An 18,435-nucleotide genomic window follows, 5' to 3' on the forward strand; every position below is an offset into this window, starting at 1 on the left:
CTTTCTCCTGGGGAGTTTTTGTAACCCCTTTCTTTTGGTCACCCCCAGTGGAAGTTTTGGTTACCCTAGTCTTGACCCAGTGGTCTGCCTTCTTTCCCAATTCTTGGGGAGAAATTGGACCTAGGTCTACCAGATACTGATGCAACTTTTCATTGAAGCAGTTACTTAAAATGTGTTCTTTCATAAACAAATTAAAAAACGCCCAACATAGTCACACACTTCATTTCCAGTTAACCAACCATCTAGTGTTTTTACTGAGTAGTCTACAAAATCAACCCAGGTCTGGCTCGAGGATTTTTGAGCCCCCCTGAATCTAATTCTATACTCCTCAGTGGAGAATCCAAAGCCCTCAATCAGGGTACCCTTCATGAGGTCATAAGATTCTGCATCTTTTCCAGAGAGTGTGAGGAGTCTATCCCTACACTTTCCAGTGAACATTTCCCAAAGGAGAGCACCCCAGTGAGACCTGTTCACTTTTCTGGTTACACAAGCCCTCTCAAAAGCTGTGAACCATTTGGTGATGTCATCACCATCTTCATATTTTGTTACAATCCCTTTAGGGATTTTCAACATGTCAGGAGAATCTCTGACCCTATTTATGTTGCTGCCACCATTGATGGGTCCTAGGCCCATCTCTTGTCTTTCCCTTTCTATGGCTAGGAGCGGTCTCTCTAAAGCCAATCTTTTGGCCATCCTGGCTAACAGGAGGTCATCTTCACTGAGAGCATCCTCAGTGATTTCAGAAATGTGGGACCCTCCTGTGAGGGACTCACTATTTCTGACTAACACAGTTGGAGACAGGACTTGAGGGGTCCTGTTCTCCCTATTTAGGACTGGAGGAGGGACATTGGCCTCCAAGTCACTAATTTCTTCCTCTGTGAGGTCATCATCAGAGGGGTTGGCTTTTTCAAACTCTGCCAACAGCTCCTGGAGCTGAATTTTGGTAGGTCTGGAGCCAATGGTTATTTTTTTGATATTACAGAGAGACCTTAGCTCCCTCATCTTAAGATGGAGGTAAGGTGTGGTGTCGAGTTCCACCACATTCATCTCTGTATCAGACATTATTTTGCTAAGAGTTGGAAGACTTTTTAAAGAATCTAAAACTGTTTCTAGAATCTAATTTCAAACTTTTAACAAACTTTTAAACTCTAAAAGACAATGCTAAACAGGGACTTAACACACAAGGCCCTAGCAGGACTTTTAAGAATTTAGAAAAATTTCAAATTGCAAAAATGAATTTCTAATGACAATTTTGGAATTTGTCGTGTGATCAGGTATTGGCTGAGTAGTCCAGCAAATGCAAAGTCTTGTACCCCACCGCTGATCCACCAATGTAGGAAGTTGGCTCTGTATGCACTATTTCAAAGTAAGGAAAGTATGCACAGAGTCCAAGGGTTCCCCTTAGAGGTAAGATAGTGGCAAAAAGAGATAATACTAATGCTCTATTTTGTGGTATTGTGGTCGAGCAGTAGGCTTATCCAAGGAGTAGTGTTAAGCATTTGTTGTACATACACAGACAATAAATGAGGTACACACACTCAGAGACAAATCCAGCCAATAGGTTTTTATATAGAAAAATATCTTTTCTTAGTTTATTTTAAGAACCACAGGTTCAAATTCTACATGTAATATCTCATTCGAAAGGTATTGCAGGTAAGTACTTTAGGAACTTCAAATCATCAAAATTGCATGTATACTTTTCAAGTTATTCACAAATAGCTGTTTTAAAAGTGGACACTTAGTGCAATTTTCACAGTTCCTAGGGGAGGTAAGTATTTGTTAGGTTAACCAGGTAAGTAAGACACTTACAGGGCTTAGTTCTTGGTCCAAGGTAGCCCACCGTTGGGGGTTCAGAGCAACCCCAAAGTCACCACACCAGCAGCTCAGGGCCGGTCAGGTGCAGAGTTCAAAGTGGTGCCCAAAACACATAGGCTAGAATGGAGAGAAGGGGGTGCCCCGGTTCCGGTCTGCTTGCAGGTAAGTACCCGCGTCTTCGGAGGGCAGACCAGGGGGGTTTTGTAGGGCACCGGGGGGGACACAAGCCCACACAGAAATTTCACCCTCAGCAGCGCGGGGGCGGCCGGGTGCAGTGTAGAAACAAGCGTCGGGTTTGTAATGGAAGTCAATGGGAGATCTAGGGATCTCTTCAGCGCTGCAGGCAGGCAAGGGGGGGGTTCCTCGGGGAAACCTCCACTTGGTCAAGGGAGAGGGACTCCTGGGGGTCACTCCTCCAGTGAAAGTCCGGTCCTTCAGGTCCTGGGGGCTGCGGGTGCAGGGTCTCTCCCAGGTGTCGGGACTTAGGATTCAAAGAGTCGCGGTCAGGGGAAGCCTCGGGATTCCCTCTGCAGGCGGCGCTGTGGGGGCTCAGGGGGGACAGGTTTTTGTACTCACAGTCTTAGAGTAGTCCTGGGGTCCCTCCTGAGGTGTTGGATCGCCACCAGCCGAGTCGGGGTCGCCGGGTGCAGTGTTGCAAGTCTCACGCTTCTTGCGGGGAGCTTGCAGGGTTCTTTAAAGCTGCTGGAAACAAAGTTGCAGCTTTTCTTGGAGCAGGTCCGCTGTCCTCGGGAGTTTCTTGTCTTTTCGAAGCAGGGGCAGTCCTCAGAGGATGTCGAGGTCGCTGGTCCCTTTGGAAGGCGTCGCTGGAGCAGGACCTTTGGAAGGCAGGAGACAGGCCGGTGAGTTTCTGGAGCCAAGGCAGTTGTCGTCTTCTGGTCTTCCTCTGCAGGGGTTTTTCAGCTAGGCAGTCCTTCTTCTTGTAGTTGCAGGAATCTGATTTTCTAGGGTTCAGGGTAGCCCTTAAATACTAAATTTAAGGGCGTGTTTAGGTCTGGGGGGTTAGTAGCCAATGGCTACTAGCCCTGAGGGTGGGTACACCCTCTTTGTGCCTCCTCCCAAGGGGAGGGGGTCACAATCCTAACCCTATTGGGGGAATCCTCCATCTGCAAGATGGAGGATTTCTAAAAGTTAGAGTCACTTCAGCTCAGGACACCTTAGGGGCTGTCCTGACTGGCCAGTGACTCCTCCTTGTTGCTTTCTTTGTTCCCTCCAGCCTTGCCGCCAAAAGTGGGGGCCGTGGCCGGAGGGGGCGGGCAACTCCACTAAGCTGGAGTGCCCTGCTGGGCTGTGACAAAGGGGTGAGCCTTTGAGGCTCACCGCCAGGTGTCACAGCTCCTGCCTGGGGGAGGTGTTAGCATCTCCACCCAGTGCAGGCTTTGTTACTGGCCTCAGAGTGGCAAAGGCACTCTCCCCATGGGGCCAGCAACATGTCTCTGGTGTGGCAGGCTGCTGGAACTAGTCAGCCTACACAGACAGTCGGTTAAGTTTCAGGGGGCACCTCTAAGGTGCCCTCTGTGGTGTATTTTACAATAAAATGTACACTGGCATCAGTGTGCATTTATTGTGCTGAGAAGTTTGATACCAAACTTCCCAGTTTTCAGTGTAGCCATTATGGTGCTGTGGAGTTCGTGTTTGACAGACTCCCAGACCATATACTCTTATGGCTACCCTGCACTTACAATGTCTAAGGTTTTGTTTAGACACTGTAGGGGTACCATGCTCATGTACTGGTACCCTCACCTATGGTATAGTGCACCCTGCCTTAGGGCTGTAAGGCCTGCTAGAGGGGTGTCTTACCTATACTGCATAGGCAGTGAGAGGCTGGCATGGTACCCTGAGGGGAGTGCCATGTCGACTTACTCATTTTGTTCTCACTAGCACACACAGGCTTGTAAGCAGTGTGTCTGTGCTGAGTGAGGGGTCTCTAGGGTGGCATAAGACATGCTGCAGCCCTTAGAGACCTTCCTTGGCATCAGGGCCCTTGGTACTAGAAGTACCAGTTACAAGGGACTTATCTGAATGCCAGGGTGTGCCAATTGTGGATACAATGGTACATTTTAGGTGAAGGAACACTGGTGCTGGGGCCTGGTTAGCAGGGTCCCAGCACACTTCTCAGTCAAGTCAGCATCAGTTATCAGGCAAAAAGTGGGGGGTAACTGCAACAGGGAGCCATTTCTTTACAGTTACTTACCCTATAAGCATCTGTTCATGGCATATGAAGTGTAGATTCACATATGCCTGCCCTCCACCTCAGACACCTGTGGCAGTTGCAGTGTATTATTATACTCTCATATGCATGGATATCTCTTAACACTTACACTCCTTTCTCACACGATTGCGGCAAAACATTCTAACAATGGAGTTGATGCCCATGCTCACTATCACAGAGTGTCACTTTGCCTCATGACTCAAGAGATTTCTGCGAAGAAAAACAACTTGCACACATCTGGACCCAACGCTAGATGGCAGGAGTATGCAGAGCATGTGAATCTACAGCACTGCATGCCACAAACAGATCCTTACAGGGAAAGTAACAATCTTTCTGGTGGATACTCTACCCTTACCGATCCTCTATCCTCACAGATCTTCCCACCTCCCGTTCTGTTGAATGGGCTCTCTATTTCCCACATAAAAAGGTCCCAGACTACACAACAGTCAAGCCAGTTTCCTGGTGAACTCTGCATTTAAGGTCATTTACAAGCCTTAAAAAGCAGCTGACCGCGAGCATGGGAGTAAGTGGGGGTGGTGGTGTCTGTATGCAATCCCACTTGTTACTTCTAGAGCAGAATGACATTGATGCAAAATGACACAATGCAACCTACCAGGCTGCAGGAGTACTGCTTTTGTGCTTCCAGAGCCAGTATAGTTTCAGGGGGAAAACATTCAAAAGGTGAGTCCTCTGCGGCTATAGTATCCTCCAGAAAAAGCATTACTGGAGGTAAGTAACTTGTTCTACAATTTTACTTTTCTTTAAAATTGCAGGATAATCAGTTTGCCTACATTGGTAACTTTGTCTTTATTTTCAGGGGGACTCTTTGGGGCAACTACTTTCAACCAGCCTGCAACCTCTACGAGTACTGGATTTGGATTTGGAGCATCTACAGGAACCACAACCGGCCTGTTTGGGACTGCTAACACTGGAGGTGGTCTCTTTTCATCCCAGAGCAATGCCTTTGGACAAACTAAACCTGCAGGTTTTGGAAGTAAGTGGGACGGTTTTCTGCCTTCCCTACTTCCTGTTTTTTGGGCAACATATATAAAGCTCAATGCTGCTAAAAACATTTATGTATTTTTTTACACTGTTGTCTATATTAGATCTGGTTTTGCTGTCTAATAGATCATAGTTTTGAGTTTTTAAATGGCCTGTTATTTAGTCTGTTACTTTTGCTCATTTTTATGTTAATGGTAGTCTGTTTTATCCATGATTGAGCATCACAAAAAATGTTTGTCTTCTTTGGAGTGAAGTCTATGGTCGCTTTTTAAGGCTCCTTTCCCTTCTCTGAGAGGCTTTTTTAATTGCATTATTACACTGATCTCATTTCACTTAATATTCCCAGATGTGGGAGTCGTGTACTCTTCTAAACCAAACTAGCATTCATCGGGAAGAAAATAGTGAGGAATTGTTTGGTTATTTGCAGGCTTTGCCCTTATGGCCGCTGCATAAATAACCCATTGAGATTCCTGCATTTGTAAAGTAACGGTTTTATTCAGGCATTATTGTTCCTTCTTAAACTCTACAATTGGGGCCACATTGTGCGTGCCACAGAGATATGAATGCTGATAATCAGTAAAGCTGTTTAAGTTTAGTAACAATACTAATCCTCCTGCCAAAGTCCTTGACTAAGGAGATGGTTTGTATAGTGAAGGTTTGGTGGCAGTGCATTCATTTTTAGCAAAGCATGATAGATATCCTCAGTGTTGTGGAACTGTTTCCCTTATTTGAAGCTCCCAGCTGATAAAGCAATTAGTCTTTGCCTCCACTATGTCAGTGCAGCAATAGGGTGAAATCTAAACTGCCAAGATCTGGGTGCACTTTTAGCTTCCTAGATTAAAAAAAACAATTGAATCCTTAAATCCTCCTTAACAACTTTTACCACATCTTTCTAAATTCCTCCTTCCCTGATCCATGCAAATGCTTGTGTATTATTCCCCAAAGATGCCTTTCAATGCATCGGCAGGTCAATTGCTGAATGATAAATTGCTTATTACAATAAAACTCATGCCCATAGGACCATATCTGCTAATAGTTTGTTACTTTTTGTGTGGGCTCAAACCAAGGGATCCTGTAAAACCTAGTGAAATGGTTGTTGTTTTCTGGGTCCTTGATCTGCAGCATTGGTTCCCCCCCCCCCCCCCCCCCCCCCCTTGTTCCCCAACCCCCCTCCCCACTCCTCCCATGCAGCCTTTTAAAAGACTGGGTTGCTTTACAAGTGTGTTACGTCACATTAAGTTCAAAAGCTTCAATTGATTTAAAGTGAGCATTGTAAAACGGAGGCTTTGAGGCTGTGATTCTCTTCTAGAGGAATTATGCTTTCTGACCAAGCTTTCATACTCCGTATGAAAGCCCTAGTCACTTTTTGGAATTTCTTTTCCACTTAGATTTACCCAGGTCTATTGATCCAATATGCCCATTCAGTCATAGTCTACCAATTTTGTAATATTGCTGAGTATATTTGAATATGCATTGCTTAGGTGCAGTGCACAGAACGTTTAATCTTTTACCGCTTGATTCAACTCATTTTTTTTTTTTTTTTTTTTTACTAGTATGTTGGATGTGAGCGGTGAGTAACTTGTACACATTTTAATTTCTGTTCATTTGTATATATAGACTTTGGAACAAGCACCAGCAGTGGTGGCCTCTTTGGAACAACGAGCACCACCACCAATCCTTTTGGGGGTACTTCCGGCTCACTCTTCGGACCAGCCAGCTTTACAGCAGTCCCTACTGGAACAACCATCAAATTCAATGTGAGTTTGTACTTAAAACCTACAGTACTTTGACTGCATAGATGTTGTTATCAGACTTATGTATCTTCAAGTTGAACTTACCGAATGTGAAGTGCATTTTGTGTTCTGACATTCTGTGGCATTTTGTTCACTTAGTGATTATATATATCAGTAATACAGGTGTATCTAGATCAGGGGTCTTGATACTGAGGGATGGGCCCCCATATGGGCCGCAATTGACCCGCCCCCGCTGGTGGTTGGGGGGGGGGGGGGTGTTTGGGGGTTGAATAGTCGTTTTTTTTGTTTTTTTCTTCTTCTGCAATGCATGTTACCTTGTTCAGCACGGAGAGGACAGCTATCGTGCTCTAGTGGACTGGTCAACAAACTTTGGGGGGTGCAGGCCCCTAGAGGGCATAGCAGACACCTTGCAGGCTGTTATACAGCTAAATTTAGCGAGGGAGGAGAGAGTCCCCAGGGTGATTGGGGGGGGGGGGGTGGAGAGGGTTAAGGAAGAGGGCCTGCTGCCAAGCAACCACATTCAGCCATACGCCTGTAGCCGCCGATTAACTGCCCCATGGGGCAAGTCTTCCTCAACACTCATCTATGGGGATTCATTAGCTGAGGTGTCAGCATCTTCCACCTCAGTCTTTCCGTGTAGCCCCTCAATCATACCACTCCAGTCCTCCAAATCTAGCTCAGCATACTCATTTGTACGTATCTTACGGAGACACCATTCATCAGCAGTCACCCATTCGAGGAGATCAGCCAGCCACTCATCACAAATTGGTGGAGAAAGAGGGGGCGGTGGAGGGGGGCAGGGGGAGGTGGAGAGAAGAGGGAGGAGAAGAGAGGGAGAAGATTAGGTTTGCCCACTGGATCGCAATACGCCTCTTGGCCAATACAAGCCCCAGCTGCGCGAATCGGTATACCTTTTCACATCCTTTTTTTAGGGATGGGAAGTAGACCCCGCAAGCAGTGTCTCATTATTACCTTCACTCTCACACCCTAACACTGCATCCCACATAGCTCTTGTCCCGTGTATGCTTATCTTCCTATCTCTCTTTACGGTCATGTATATTCGGGCATCTAAACCACGGTCGAAGCCCGGGTTCGAGTCTTCACGAGGTGAGATTCGGTGTGCTCCTCAGGGAAGGAGGTCCATATCTCCCAAGCTGTCTGTGATAGGCTTGCATACTGCAGGGATTGTCCCTGGTCAGTTTCAAATAGGGACTCTGCCTCCTCATGTTTGACAAATGTGCCATTTTGGTATAAATCACCTACGTTATTACATCCGCCTGTTCGCCATTTCGCGAAGTCTAGCGTATTAGCAATTTTAGCAAAGGGCGGATCCACCAGAGCGGAAGCCGGTGCGCATAGGGTGCTTTCAGCAGTACTCGTGTGATCGCTCATTCCCACATCTGCGACACCTGCGATATTAGGAAGGGGGTGCCCTGCGGCAGCTTAGAGGTGCCCATAAGTAGGCAGGGAAGTCGGGATACACATAGAACCTTTTTAGCAATTTTTTTTCCCCAGTTGGAGGTGTCGTCGCACCACATAGCCGTGTACTGCAGCAAGCCCGCCATGTAGTAAATATGGAAGTCTGGTAGCCCCAATCCCCGTCAACCAGATCCAGCTTCAGCACCTAGAGGCGGACTCTGCACCTCCAATCACCCCAGACGAAGGATTGCAGCAATTTATCAGTAAAAACTGAGTAGAGGGTAGCTCGCAGAGCGAGTTTTGCATAACATACAGGCATCGTGGGAGTACTACCATTTTACTGATCACGCCTCTGCCCATAATGAACAGTGGGAGTGTGGTCCAAAATAGGATAGAGGCTCGGAGTCCATCCATTACTCTGCCTATGTTCAATTCATATTCTAGTTGAGGGGAATGAGCAACGTGGATACCCAAATACTGAAAGGTCTCCATCTCCCATGCCAACCCCACCTGCAGGAGTTCCGCCACCGCAACTGTCAGAGCTGCCATAGGGTATAACATTGTCTGTCAATTAACTCTGAGGCCAGATACCCCTCCATCATATTTAGTAGGAGTGGGATCGAACAATCTTGGTCTGTAACATACACCAAAGCATTGTCTGCGTACATGTCTGTGTTCTTGTCCCCACTCGTATGCCCCACCTTTGCAGTCCTACCCTCAGTTGTGCAGCCAGGGGCTCCATAGTGAACAGGAGCGGCGACAGTGGACAGCCCTGTTGTGTGCCTCATTCGATATCAAATGGATCTGACGCTATCACCCTGTGCGAACCCGTGCCCGCAGTGCCGTATACAGGAGGCGCACCCACAACAGGAATTCCGATCCAATGCCCATTCTACTTGGTACCTCCCACAGGTAGTCCCAAAACAGAGTATCAGATGCTGTTTCTATATCCAGGGAAGCCAGCGCGGCTCGGGCTGCAGATCCACGGGTGTCATGTATCACATGAGAGCCTCCACAAATTCATAAGGGTTCCCCTCCCCGGTAGTAATCCGCATTGATCATCTGGCACCAGATGATTAACAACTAGTCTTAAGCGCATTGCCAGGACTTCTTCTAGTAGTTTAACATCTACATTGAGCATGGGCAAGTGTCTATAGGAGCTGGGAGTCAGCTGGGTCTTTCCCTGGTTTTGGTATCATGACCATTAGTGCTTCCCTCATGTGTGTTAGCAAGGTGTCCTCTCTGTTCCACGCGGAGTGTTTCCTACAGTCCGGGAAGAACTGATGCAGAGTATGTATGGTAAAACTCAACTGGTAGGCCATCTGGGCAAGGCGTTTTACCGTACGACATGGCCCCTAAAGCTTCCTGCAGCTCCTCTATTGTTACATCCCCCTCCAATACCTCAATCTGAGTCCCAGCTAGCTGGGGACATCGAAGCCCGTCCAGGTATCTGCGTATTTTGCACCTGTCCTTGCGTTTCGGCAAGGTGTATGTTTTTCATGTGGTCCCGCTAAAGCAAATTGACACATACTTGTCCTAAACAAAACGTTATGCCAGTCGGTCCATGGAGTGACAAGATTATTCGGGGATGGTGCGTTCACGCCTGAGTAGCCAAGCTAGCGTGCGCCCCGAACGGTCCCCCTCACGGTTTAGTCTCTGCCTGAATCCCTACGGACATCTCTATCAAGCCTATTCCATATGGCCCCTATTCTTCTATGGGCTTCACGGTGGCTTGACTAATCTACTCTGCTCTGGAGAGTGGAAAGGATACCCTCCTGCTGCGTGAGCTCCAGTTCCAATTTTTTTCCTAATACCATAGGATTTGCCAATGCTATTGCCTCGTATGACGACCTTTCTGTACACGCATCTGGGTCATGGTCCAGTTTTCCCTAAAATATCCATTTAGCTCTGCCTGCATATCTCCCTTATATTCAGGGTCTCCAAGTAGCCCGGGCCTCATTCGCCACAAGGGGATCGCTGGTTTTGGCATGTATATCTCACATGCCAGTAACAGAGGGGCATGGTCTGATAGGCATCTAACCTGGTATGCAGATTGTCAAACATCAATTGTACCGTCATTTGCTTGCAGAAATTTATCCAGTCTGCTATATGCCCCATGTGCAGGTGTATAGCAGGACTATGTTTTGGACATTGGGTGAAGTTCCCTCCATATATCTATGAAGTGTAGGCTAACTGTCCTCACGGAGCTTAGTAGTCATATGAAGCTAAATGCCTAGTTTCGGTGGGCTCCTGTCCAAGGCAACCGTCGAGGACACAGTTGAGCTACAGGCACAGGTAGTTTATTGTGTAGTGAAACTCGCTGGATGGCGCAGGTAGTTTAGTCATTTGTAACCATCTTGTTCCATTAAATGCAGAAGTTGCTTTTACGCAGGCAATCTTTTTTTCTGATTTGTATTCAGATATTCTTCTCTGTTTTAAGTGTTCTAGTTTCTTGTATATGGATATAATTCAACCCCTTCAGTAGTTTTGCCCTGGCTTCTTTGGTGACTTGGTTATGATGTAACTTTTTTCATGAGCCTTTATCTTTTTGTGAAATTGTTTTTCAGGCTCCCACTGGCACAGACACAATGGTTAAAGGTGGAGTCAGCACTAATATTAGTACCAAGCATCAATGTATAACTGCCATGAAGGAGTACGAGACCAAATGTCTGGAGGTGAGTAAATCCATCTGGCATACCTATTGTCCTGCACTGGATATGCCTTGTGTTTATTTGTACTTGCTGGACTGAAACAAAAAGGTGTAGTGTTAATTGTAATGTAGTATATTGTTTGGATAATCTCTGCATGTTTTAAAATAATGTGCAAATCATGTTGAGATTCTTAACTCTTAAATCTTCAGCATTTAACCCCAGCTCCAACTTTTATAGGCAGATATACATGAAAGAGCTTTATTGCTGTGAATGAGTGCATTTCGGCCATGATCATGTGGTGCGTGCTGCTTGTTCTCTGGCCATTCAAGAAAGTGAGGTGAAGCATTTATGGCCTCGTTCGTAGAGTCCAGGTAGTCAAATTCCAGGTTTCCTTTCCAGAGCCATTCTTTTCTAATAGAGACATCCACTCTACAAAAGTACATCCAGCAAAAAGCATAATGCTCTCCGCTTTCATTTAACATTGAAAGCAGATCTAAATTAATTGAAAGCACAATTCTCATGATTTAGAGTAAAGCCTAAGATGTGACGTGTGAGATCAAAATCAGTGCATGGCGGGGGTTACAAGTTATAGTTGGTTCAGAAAAATGTAGTTGCTGAATTTAAGTGTGTTTTTGCGCTTAAAATGCTGTGACTGAAATTGTCACTTGAATTTTTTTTTTTTCTATGATTTTCTAGATTTGTTTTTAAATGTTTCCTATTTTTACCATAGGAACCATTATGTCACTTTAGTCTTTTTTTTGTTTTCCTGTGAAGTTCTTTTTTATTTTTTTATTTTTTATTTTAACATAGCACAAGATCTTAACCATATCCAATCTCCTGCCGTCCATGGACTGCAGCCAGGCCCTGCACCCACCCTCTGCTGGTGGGCAGCCTCTCCTCAGGAAGGGGAAAGTGTGGGGTTGGCCGTAAGCTCTGGGGCCTAACCCTTCCAGCTGGGCAAACTGCCCATGGACCCTTGCCCCACATTCTTTCTATAAAAAACAAATACGGTTGCATAGGACCACACAAGGGCCAAGCTGGATTCCAAGGAATTGGAGCTGTTAAAATTTGACACTTTGGACCAACAGGTTGTGGGTTTTATTTTTCCTTTTTTCTTTCCTTTTTTGCCTGGGGCTTGGGTGTTGGAGAGGTAGGAAATTCCCAACGCAATGTCAGAGGGTCAGGGTACCCTGGTCATGTTCCCTTATACTGCCGGTAACATTTTCATTCATGTTGCAACCAGCTAATGAGATTGCTCGAGCCCTCAGGACCGAAGCAGCTGGCATGAAAAAAAGTACTTGCTGTAAATCAAAACGCTCTGTTTTCAGTTTGCAATCTTTTGGGACCACCTGCACACGTGTCTGGTTTTAAGCTTAATTTTTCTAAAGCCATCTGAACAGATTTACACCAAATCTAAAAAAGAAAAAAAACGTAAGTTCTTGCTGTTGAGCTATTTTCTGGAAAGATGTGTAAAGATCCCTGCGGAAATTGCATGGGGGATATTGTGTTCAGGAACCCTTACCTTCTTTTTATGCTTCACCCAACGACTTACTTTTATTTAATAAAAAAAAAAATTATTAGGGTAAATAAGCACTATACATACAGAGGTTACGTAGTATCCACATGTAGTTAATTTCATGAGAAACTTTGTGGCATATAAACAGTATATGTTAAGAGGAGCCTGGGAGGTCACGGGGTGGAGCAAAGCAAATGACAAGGGTACCCTCGACTGTTGGCGTAGACCTTCCACCAGGTCGCCCTTTTCGCAGATGAAAGCAAAGAATGATACCCACAGCTTAAGTCCGGGGCAGTCTTCAAACTGCAGGGTTGACCCCCGTTAGCTCAACTGATTCCCGCTACTCTCCGACACCAAACAATATTGTTATTATGTAGTTGGATGATAAAAGTGCAGAATGCCCAAATAAGAAAAACCTGTAGCTGTTATATAGTTAAAAGCAATGTGCAAATCTACGACAATATTGTTATAAAGCTGCTGATTGATGAAATGCAAAGTGCCCAAATAAGACCCAATAGACTTGATATAAATAAACTACCTGCAAATCTAGTCTTTCACATTCATTTTGCTATTAAAGGTCTGCCACTAGATGGTCCCACTGAGATCCAATTCCAGTAAGTAAGTACTGTCTATCAAAGTGCGAAGTATCCAATTGGTCCAGCGAGCCCCGAACTTTAGAAGGATGGAAAAGATACCACAGATCTCTTCACAACCTTGTTTATATACTTCAAAAATTTCAAAGATGTAATGGGTAACTGGAAATGCGACCCACCCAAGTATGCAGCCCTAGACTTTAGGAAGATGAGAGATGCAGCTGATCTGCTCAACCTTTCCTGTATCCTTCAGAAATGTAATGGTTAACTGGGGATGGGACCCACTTAGACATGCAAGAATTGCGCTCTGGCAACTTCTAACTCCTGGCGAGTGGGACACTGGAACCAGACAATGTCTGAAGGACCGTAGTTCTTCACAAGTGCAAACTATATGCATGAGGGATTCTAACTTGTACTTGCATAGCTTGCAGCCATATTTATAGGCTTTTAAGGGTATAATTTCACACCTCAGTCTAATTAGATCTTTTTCAAAGGACATCGTAATTGGGAAAGATAAATAAGCCTCCCTTCTCGGAGACTCCTGTCGCTCTTACTCTGCAGATCTCAGTCTTGCATTTTTTATTAGCAACTTGTAATGTTGTCTTGGGAGGAGATTTATGCTGATAATTTCTTCAACACCCACACCAGAGGTAGAATTGTTGGCAGATTCCTTCCATGCCAACTTGCTGTTCTGCATGTTTAACCAAATCAGTCCTCTTAACGGAACAAGAGGTGCTTCCATAAGCTGTAGGTAGTAGTTTAAAAACCTAGTTTCCTCTGATATCTTGCCTTGGTAAACTGAACTCTATTCGTATTTGAGAGGAGGGAGATGCATCAGGAAGCTGCAGCCATCTTCTACAGCTGTGGCATTGAGCCCTGTCTAACAAAAGGCCAAGACTACCTTTAAAAGATCATTGCTCCGTATGCCAATGTGGGTATGAGCTCAACATCTGGTACCCAACAGATTGCTGTTAAATTCCGTCCTGAAATTTCTCTCACCATTTTCTGGAAGCTAATAGTGGTTGCTACTGCCATTCCTTTAATAGCCTCAGTTGGGCATAATGTGAACCATGCTGCTTAAAATATACACTTAAGTATTTAAAACTGTGGCCTGCTCCCGGCAGGGAGAGAGAAAAAAAGAAAATAAGATCACAGTCTAGATCATCTTTCAGAATAAGATGCAGATCACACACACCAGGTGACCTAGATATTCCACCAGAATGTCTGGATTTTTTGACCGGAGGTGAACGCCATCCTGTTTGTTTTCTTCAACATTTCATTCTTTTCTTGAGAATTATTTCCCAGGCCTGTTTGGTTTGGCTTCTGTACAAGTATCACCAGTGCGTGATTTGACCGCTTTTAATGAAGTTCTAGTAAGAGCAGTAGAAAACTTGAACATACCCCTGCCACTCCAGCAATGACCGTTTCGGTTATTTTTTAGATTATGAATCGGGGATCAGCTTCCAAACCTCTCTCTCCTACCTTTGGTTCATTGGTTGGTGGATCCTGCTTCGGAGGAGTCTGCAACATCCAGATTTCTGAAGATTTATAGACCACCGAACCAAGATCCCATTTCCTAGAATGAACCTGCAACTGGACTCAGTAATTGGCTCAGCTGCAAGGAAGTTGCATGCAGTGGTTTCTTGTACTACTATGCTACCAGATTAAAAAATGTAAGAGAATGGATTTGGTATGAAATAAAATGTGTGGAACTTCAGCAACAACTAAAGTCTGCTACTCACACTACACTGTTGGGAAGGTACGACAAACCACTCTGGGATTCCCTGCATAAGGTCACAGACTGTCAAGGGAGGACAAGCAAACGTTTCAAGAAATACTTAAGTGTAGGAAGTTGGCTCTGTATGCACTATTTCAAAGTAAGGAATAGTATGCACAGAGTCCAAGGGTTCCCCTTAGAGGTAAGATAGTGGCAAAAAGAGATAATACTAATGCTCTATTTTGTGGTAGTGCGGTCGAGCAGTAGGCTTATCCAAGGAGTAGTGTTAAGCATTTGTTGTACATACACACAGGCAATAAATGAGGAACACACACTCGGAGACAAATCTAGGCCAATAGGTTTTGTTATAGAAAAATCTTTTCTTAGTTTATTTTAAGAACCACAGGTTCAAATTCTACATGTAATATCTCATGTGAAAGGTATTACAGGTAAGTACTCTAGGAACTTTGAATAATCACAATAGCATATATACTTTTTACATAAAACACTATAAGCTGTTTTAAAAGTGGACACTTAGTGCAATTTTCACAGTTCCTCGGGGAGGTAAAGTATTGTTAGTTCTTGCAGGTAAGTAAACCACCTATGGGGTTCAAATTGGGGTCCAAGGTAGCCCACCGTTGGGGGTTCAGAGCAACCCCAAAGTCACCACACCAGCAGCTCAGGGCCGGTCAGGTGCAGAGTTCAAAGTGGTGCCCAAAACACATAGGCTTCAATGGAGAGAAGGGGGTGCCCCAGTTCCCGTCTGCCAGCAGGTAAGTACCCGCGTCTTCGGAGGGCAGACCAGGGGGGTTTTGTAGGGCACCGGGGGGGAGGACACAAGTTCACACAAAGTACACCCTCAGCGGCACTGGGGCGGCCGGGTGCAGTGTGCAAACAAGCGTCGGGTTTCCAATGGGAGACCAAGGGGTCTCTTCAGCGGTGCAGGCAAGGGGGGGGGCTCCTCGGGGTAGCCACCACCTGGGCAAGGGAGAGGGCCTCCTGGGGGTCACTCCTGCACTGAAGTTCCGATCCTTCAGGTGCTGGGGGCTGCGGGTGCAGGGTCTTTTCCAGCCGTCGGGATTTTAGAGTCAGGCAGTCGCTGTCAGGGGGAGCCTCGGGATTCCCTCTGCAGGTGTCGCTGTGGGGGCTCAGGGGGGACAACTTTGGTTACTCACAGTCTCGAAGTTGCCGGAGGGTCCTCCCTGAGGTGTTGTTTCTCCACCAGTCGAGTCGGGGTCGCCGGGTGCAGTGTTGCAAGTCTCACGCTTCTTGCGGGGATTGCAGGGGTCTTTAAATCTGCTCCTCAGGATACAAAGTTGCAGTCTTTGTTGAACAGGGCCGCTGTTCTCTGGAGTTTCTTGGTCTCTTGGAAGCAGGGCAGTCCTCTGAGGATTCAGAGGTCGCTGGTCCTGGAGAAAGCGTAGCTGGAGCAGGTTTCTTTAGAAGGCAGGAGACAGGCCGGTAGGACTGGGGCCAAAGCAGTTGGTGTCTTCTTTCTTCTTCTGCAGGGGTTTTCAGCTCAGCAGTCTTCTTCTTCGGTAAGTTGCAGGAATCTAAATTATTAGGTTCCGGGAAGCCCTTAAATACTAAATTTAAGGGCGTGTTTAGGTCTGGGGGGTTAGTAGCCAATGGCTACCAGCCCTGAGGGTGGGTACACCCTCTTTGTGCCTCCTCCCGAGGGGAGGGGGGTCACATTCCTATCCCTATTGGGGGAATCCTCCATCTGCAAGATGGAGGATTTCTAAAAGTTAGTCACTTCAGCTCAGGACACCTTAGGGGCTGTCCTGACTGGCCAGTGACTCCTCCTTGTTGTTCTCATTATCTCCTCCGGCCTTGCTGCCAAAAGTGGGGCCGTGGCCGGAGGGGGCGGGCAACTCCATTAGCTGGAGTGCCCTGTGGTGCTGGAACAAAGGGGGTAAGCCTTTGAGGCTCACCGCCAGGTGTTACAGCTCCTGCCTGGGGGAGGTGATAGCATCTCCACTCAGTGCAGGCTTTGTTACAGGCCACACAGTGACAAAGGCACTCTCCCCATGTGGCCAGCAACATGTCTCGAGTGTGGCAGGCTGCTAGAACCAGTCAGCCTACACAGGTAGTTGGATTAGGATTCAGGGGGCACCTCTAAGGTGCCCTCTGGGGTGTTTTTTACAATAAAATGTACACTGGCATCAGTGTGCATTTATTGTGCTGAGAAGTTTGATACCAAACTTCCCAGTTTTCAGTGTAGCCATTATGGTGCTGTGGAGTCCGTGTTTGACAGACTCCCAGACCATAAACTCTTATGGCTAACCTGCACTTACAATATCTAAGGTTTGGCTTAGACACTGTAGGGGCACAGTGCTCATGCACTGGTGCCCTCACCTATGGTATAGTGCACCCTGCCTTAGGGCTGTAAGGCCTGCTAGAGGGGTGACTTATCTATACTGCATAGGCAGTGTGAGGTTGGCATGGCACCCTGAGGGGAGTACCATGTCGACTTACTCGTTTTGTTCTCACCAGCACACACAAGCTGGCAAGCAGTGTGTCTGTGCTGAGTGAGGGGTCCCTAGGGTGGCATAAGCTATGCTGCAGCCCTTAGAGACCTTCCCTGGCATCAGGGCCCTTGGTACCATTTACAAGGGACTTACCTGGATGCCAGGGTGTGCCAATTGTGTAAAACAAAAGTACAAGTTAGGGAAAGAACACTGGTGCTGGGGCCTGGTTAGCAGGCCCCAGCACACTTTCAATTCAAAACTTAGCATCAGCAAAGGCAAAAAGTCAGGGGGTAACCATGCCAAGGAGGCATTTCCTTACATTAAGGAAAGCAATTTTGTCTCTAATCGTCATCAGGTCACTGTCGGATATGTCTGATTTAGCAGCTCATAGCTACTCACCTGGAATTTACCCAACGTTGAGTTTCTGGTTTAGGCTAGCTGGTTTGAAACCCAAGGCAACCGTGTATGAGGAATTTACTGTTTTTGGTCAACTTATTTTGGGTGTCATGCAGATGACAAAGTGAGCCGCATGAAATGAGAAATTGAGACATTAAGAGCTGAATGGAGAAAAGAAAGAATATAGGAGACAAAGCATGTATCTTGGGAGAAGTTTTTTTTCCCCCTCAGGTGTTTCAAATCCCCCTTAGTGGTATAACAAGCAACCACACAAGCTGAGGCACTTGTGCCATCGATGTCGGTGGAAGAGGTGGTAAGCAATAATCTGATAATGCAGGGTTGCCACCTCTCAAACTGTGACTTCTTCCTCCCTCCGTTATTTACTCGGGGTTCAGGCCTTGAAGATTAATAAAAATATTACCATACCTGCAGGTCTAGAAATTGAATAATCTGTTTGACTTAACTGTAATGTGCTTGACTCGTAAATTGGTCTTGAGTTGTGTGATCCTAGGCAAATACTTTATTTTACAGAGATGCCTTTTTTTTGTTATCACACACAAGAGCATCTTTAAAAATGCAAGTTTAGCATTCCTGCATTCTCAAAAACATTTTTTGTTTAATACACTAATCGTTTGCTCCATGTATAAGAAGAATATAGCCCAAATATAGGGTTCACGTGATCCCTAACTTGCCTCTTAGGTCTTTAGTAGGATTGTCATTGGGCGGGACAAGGAATGCTTCTCAGTTCATGTTTTAAAACTTACTTGTAATAACTGTATTTATAAAGCATGATGTGATATTGCACATTCATGTACAAACAGCACATTTCCATCTTGAAATGGCCAGACTTTCCCAATAACATGCAGTTTTA

The 18,435-nt window shown here is 45.8% G+C and overlaps 1 protein-coding gene across 2 annotated transcripts in view; it reads left to right on the plus strand.

Annotated features, from left to right (window-relative positions):
* Nucleotides 1-18,435, plus strand: part of NUP98 (nucleoporin 98 and 96 precursor) — a 603,720-nt gene that overhangs the window by 99,733 nt on the left and 485,552 nt on the right. For both annotated transcript variants that reach the window (XM_069203729.1, XM_069203730.1), the window contains exons 4-6: nt 4,863-5,039; nt 6,665-6,804; nt 10,788-10,895. In XM_069203729.1, coding sequence (XP_069059830.1) covers nt 4,863-5,039; nt 6,665-6,804; nt 10,788-10,895 — 425 coding nt within the window. The remainder of the gene's footprint in view (nt 1-4,862; nt 5,040-6,664; nt 6,805-10,787; nt 10,896-18,435) is intronic.

This window comes from Pleurodeles waltl, chromosome 8 (genome assembly GCF_031143425.1).
Source record: "Pleurodeles waltl isolate 20211129_DDA chromosome 8, aPleWal1.hap1.20221129, whole genome shotgun sequence".
Classification (NCBI taxonomy): Eukaryota; Metazoa; Chordata; class Amphibia; order Caudata; family Salamandridae; genus Pleurodeles; species Pleurodeles waltl.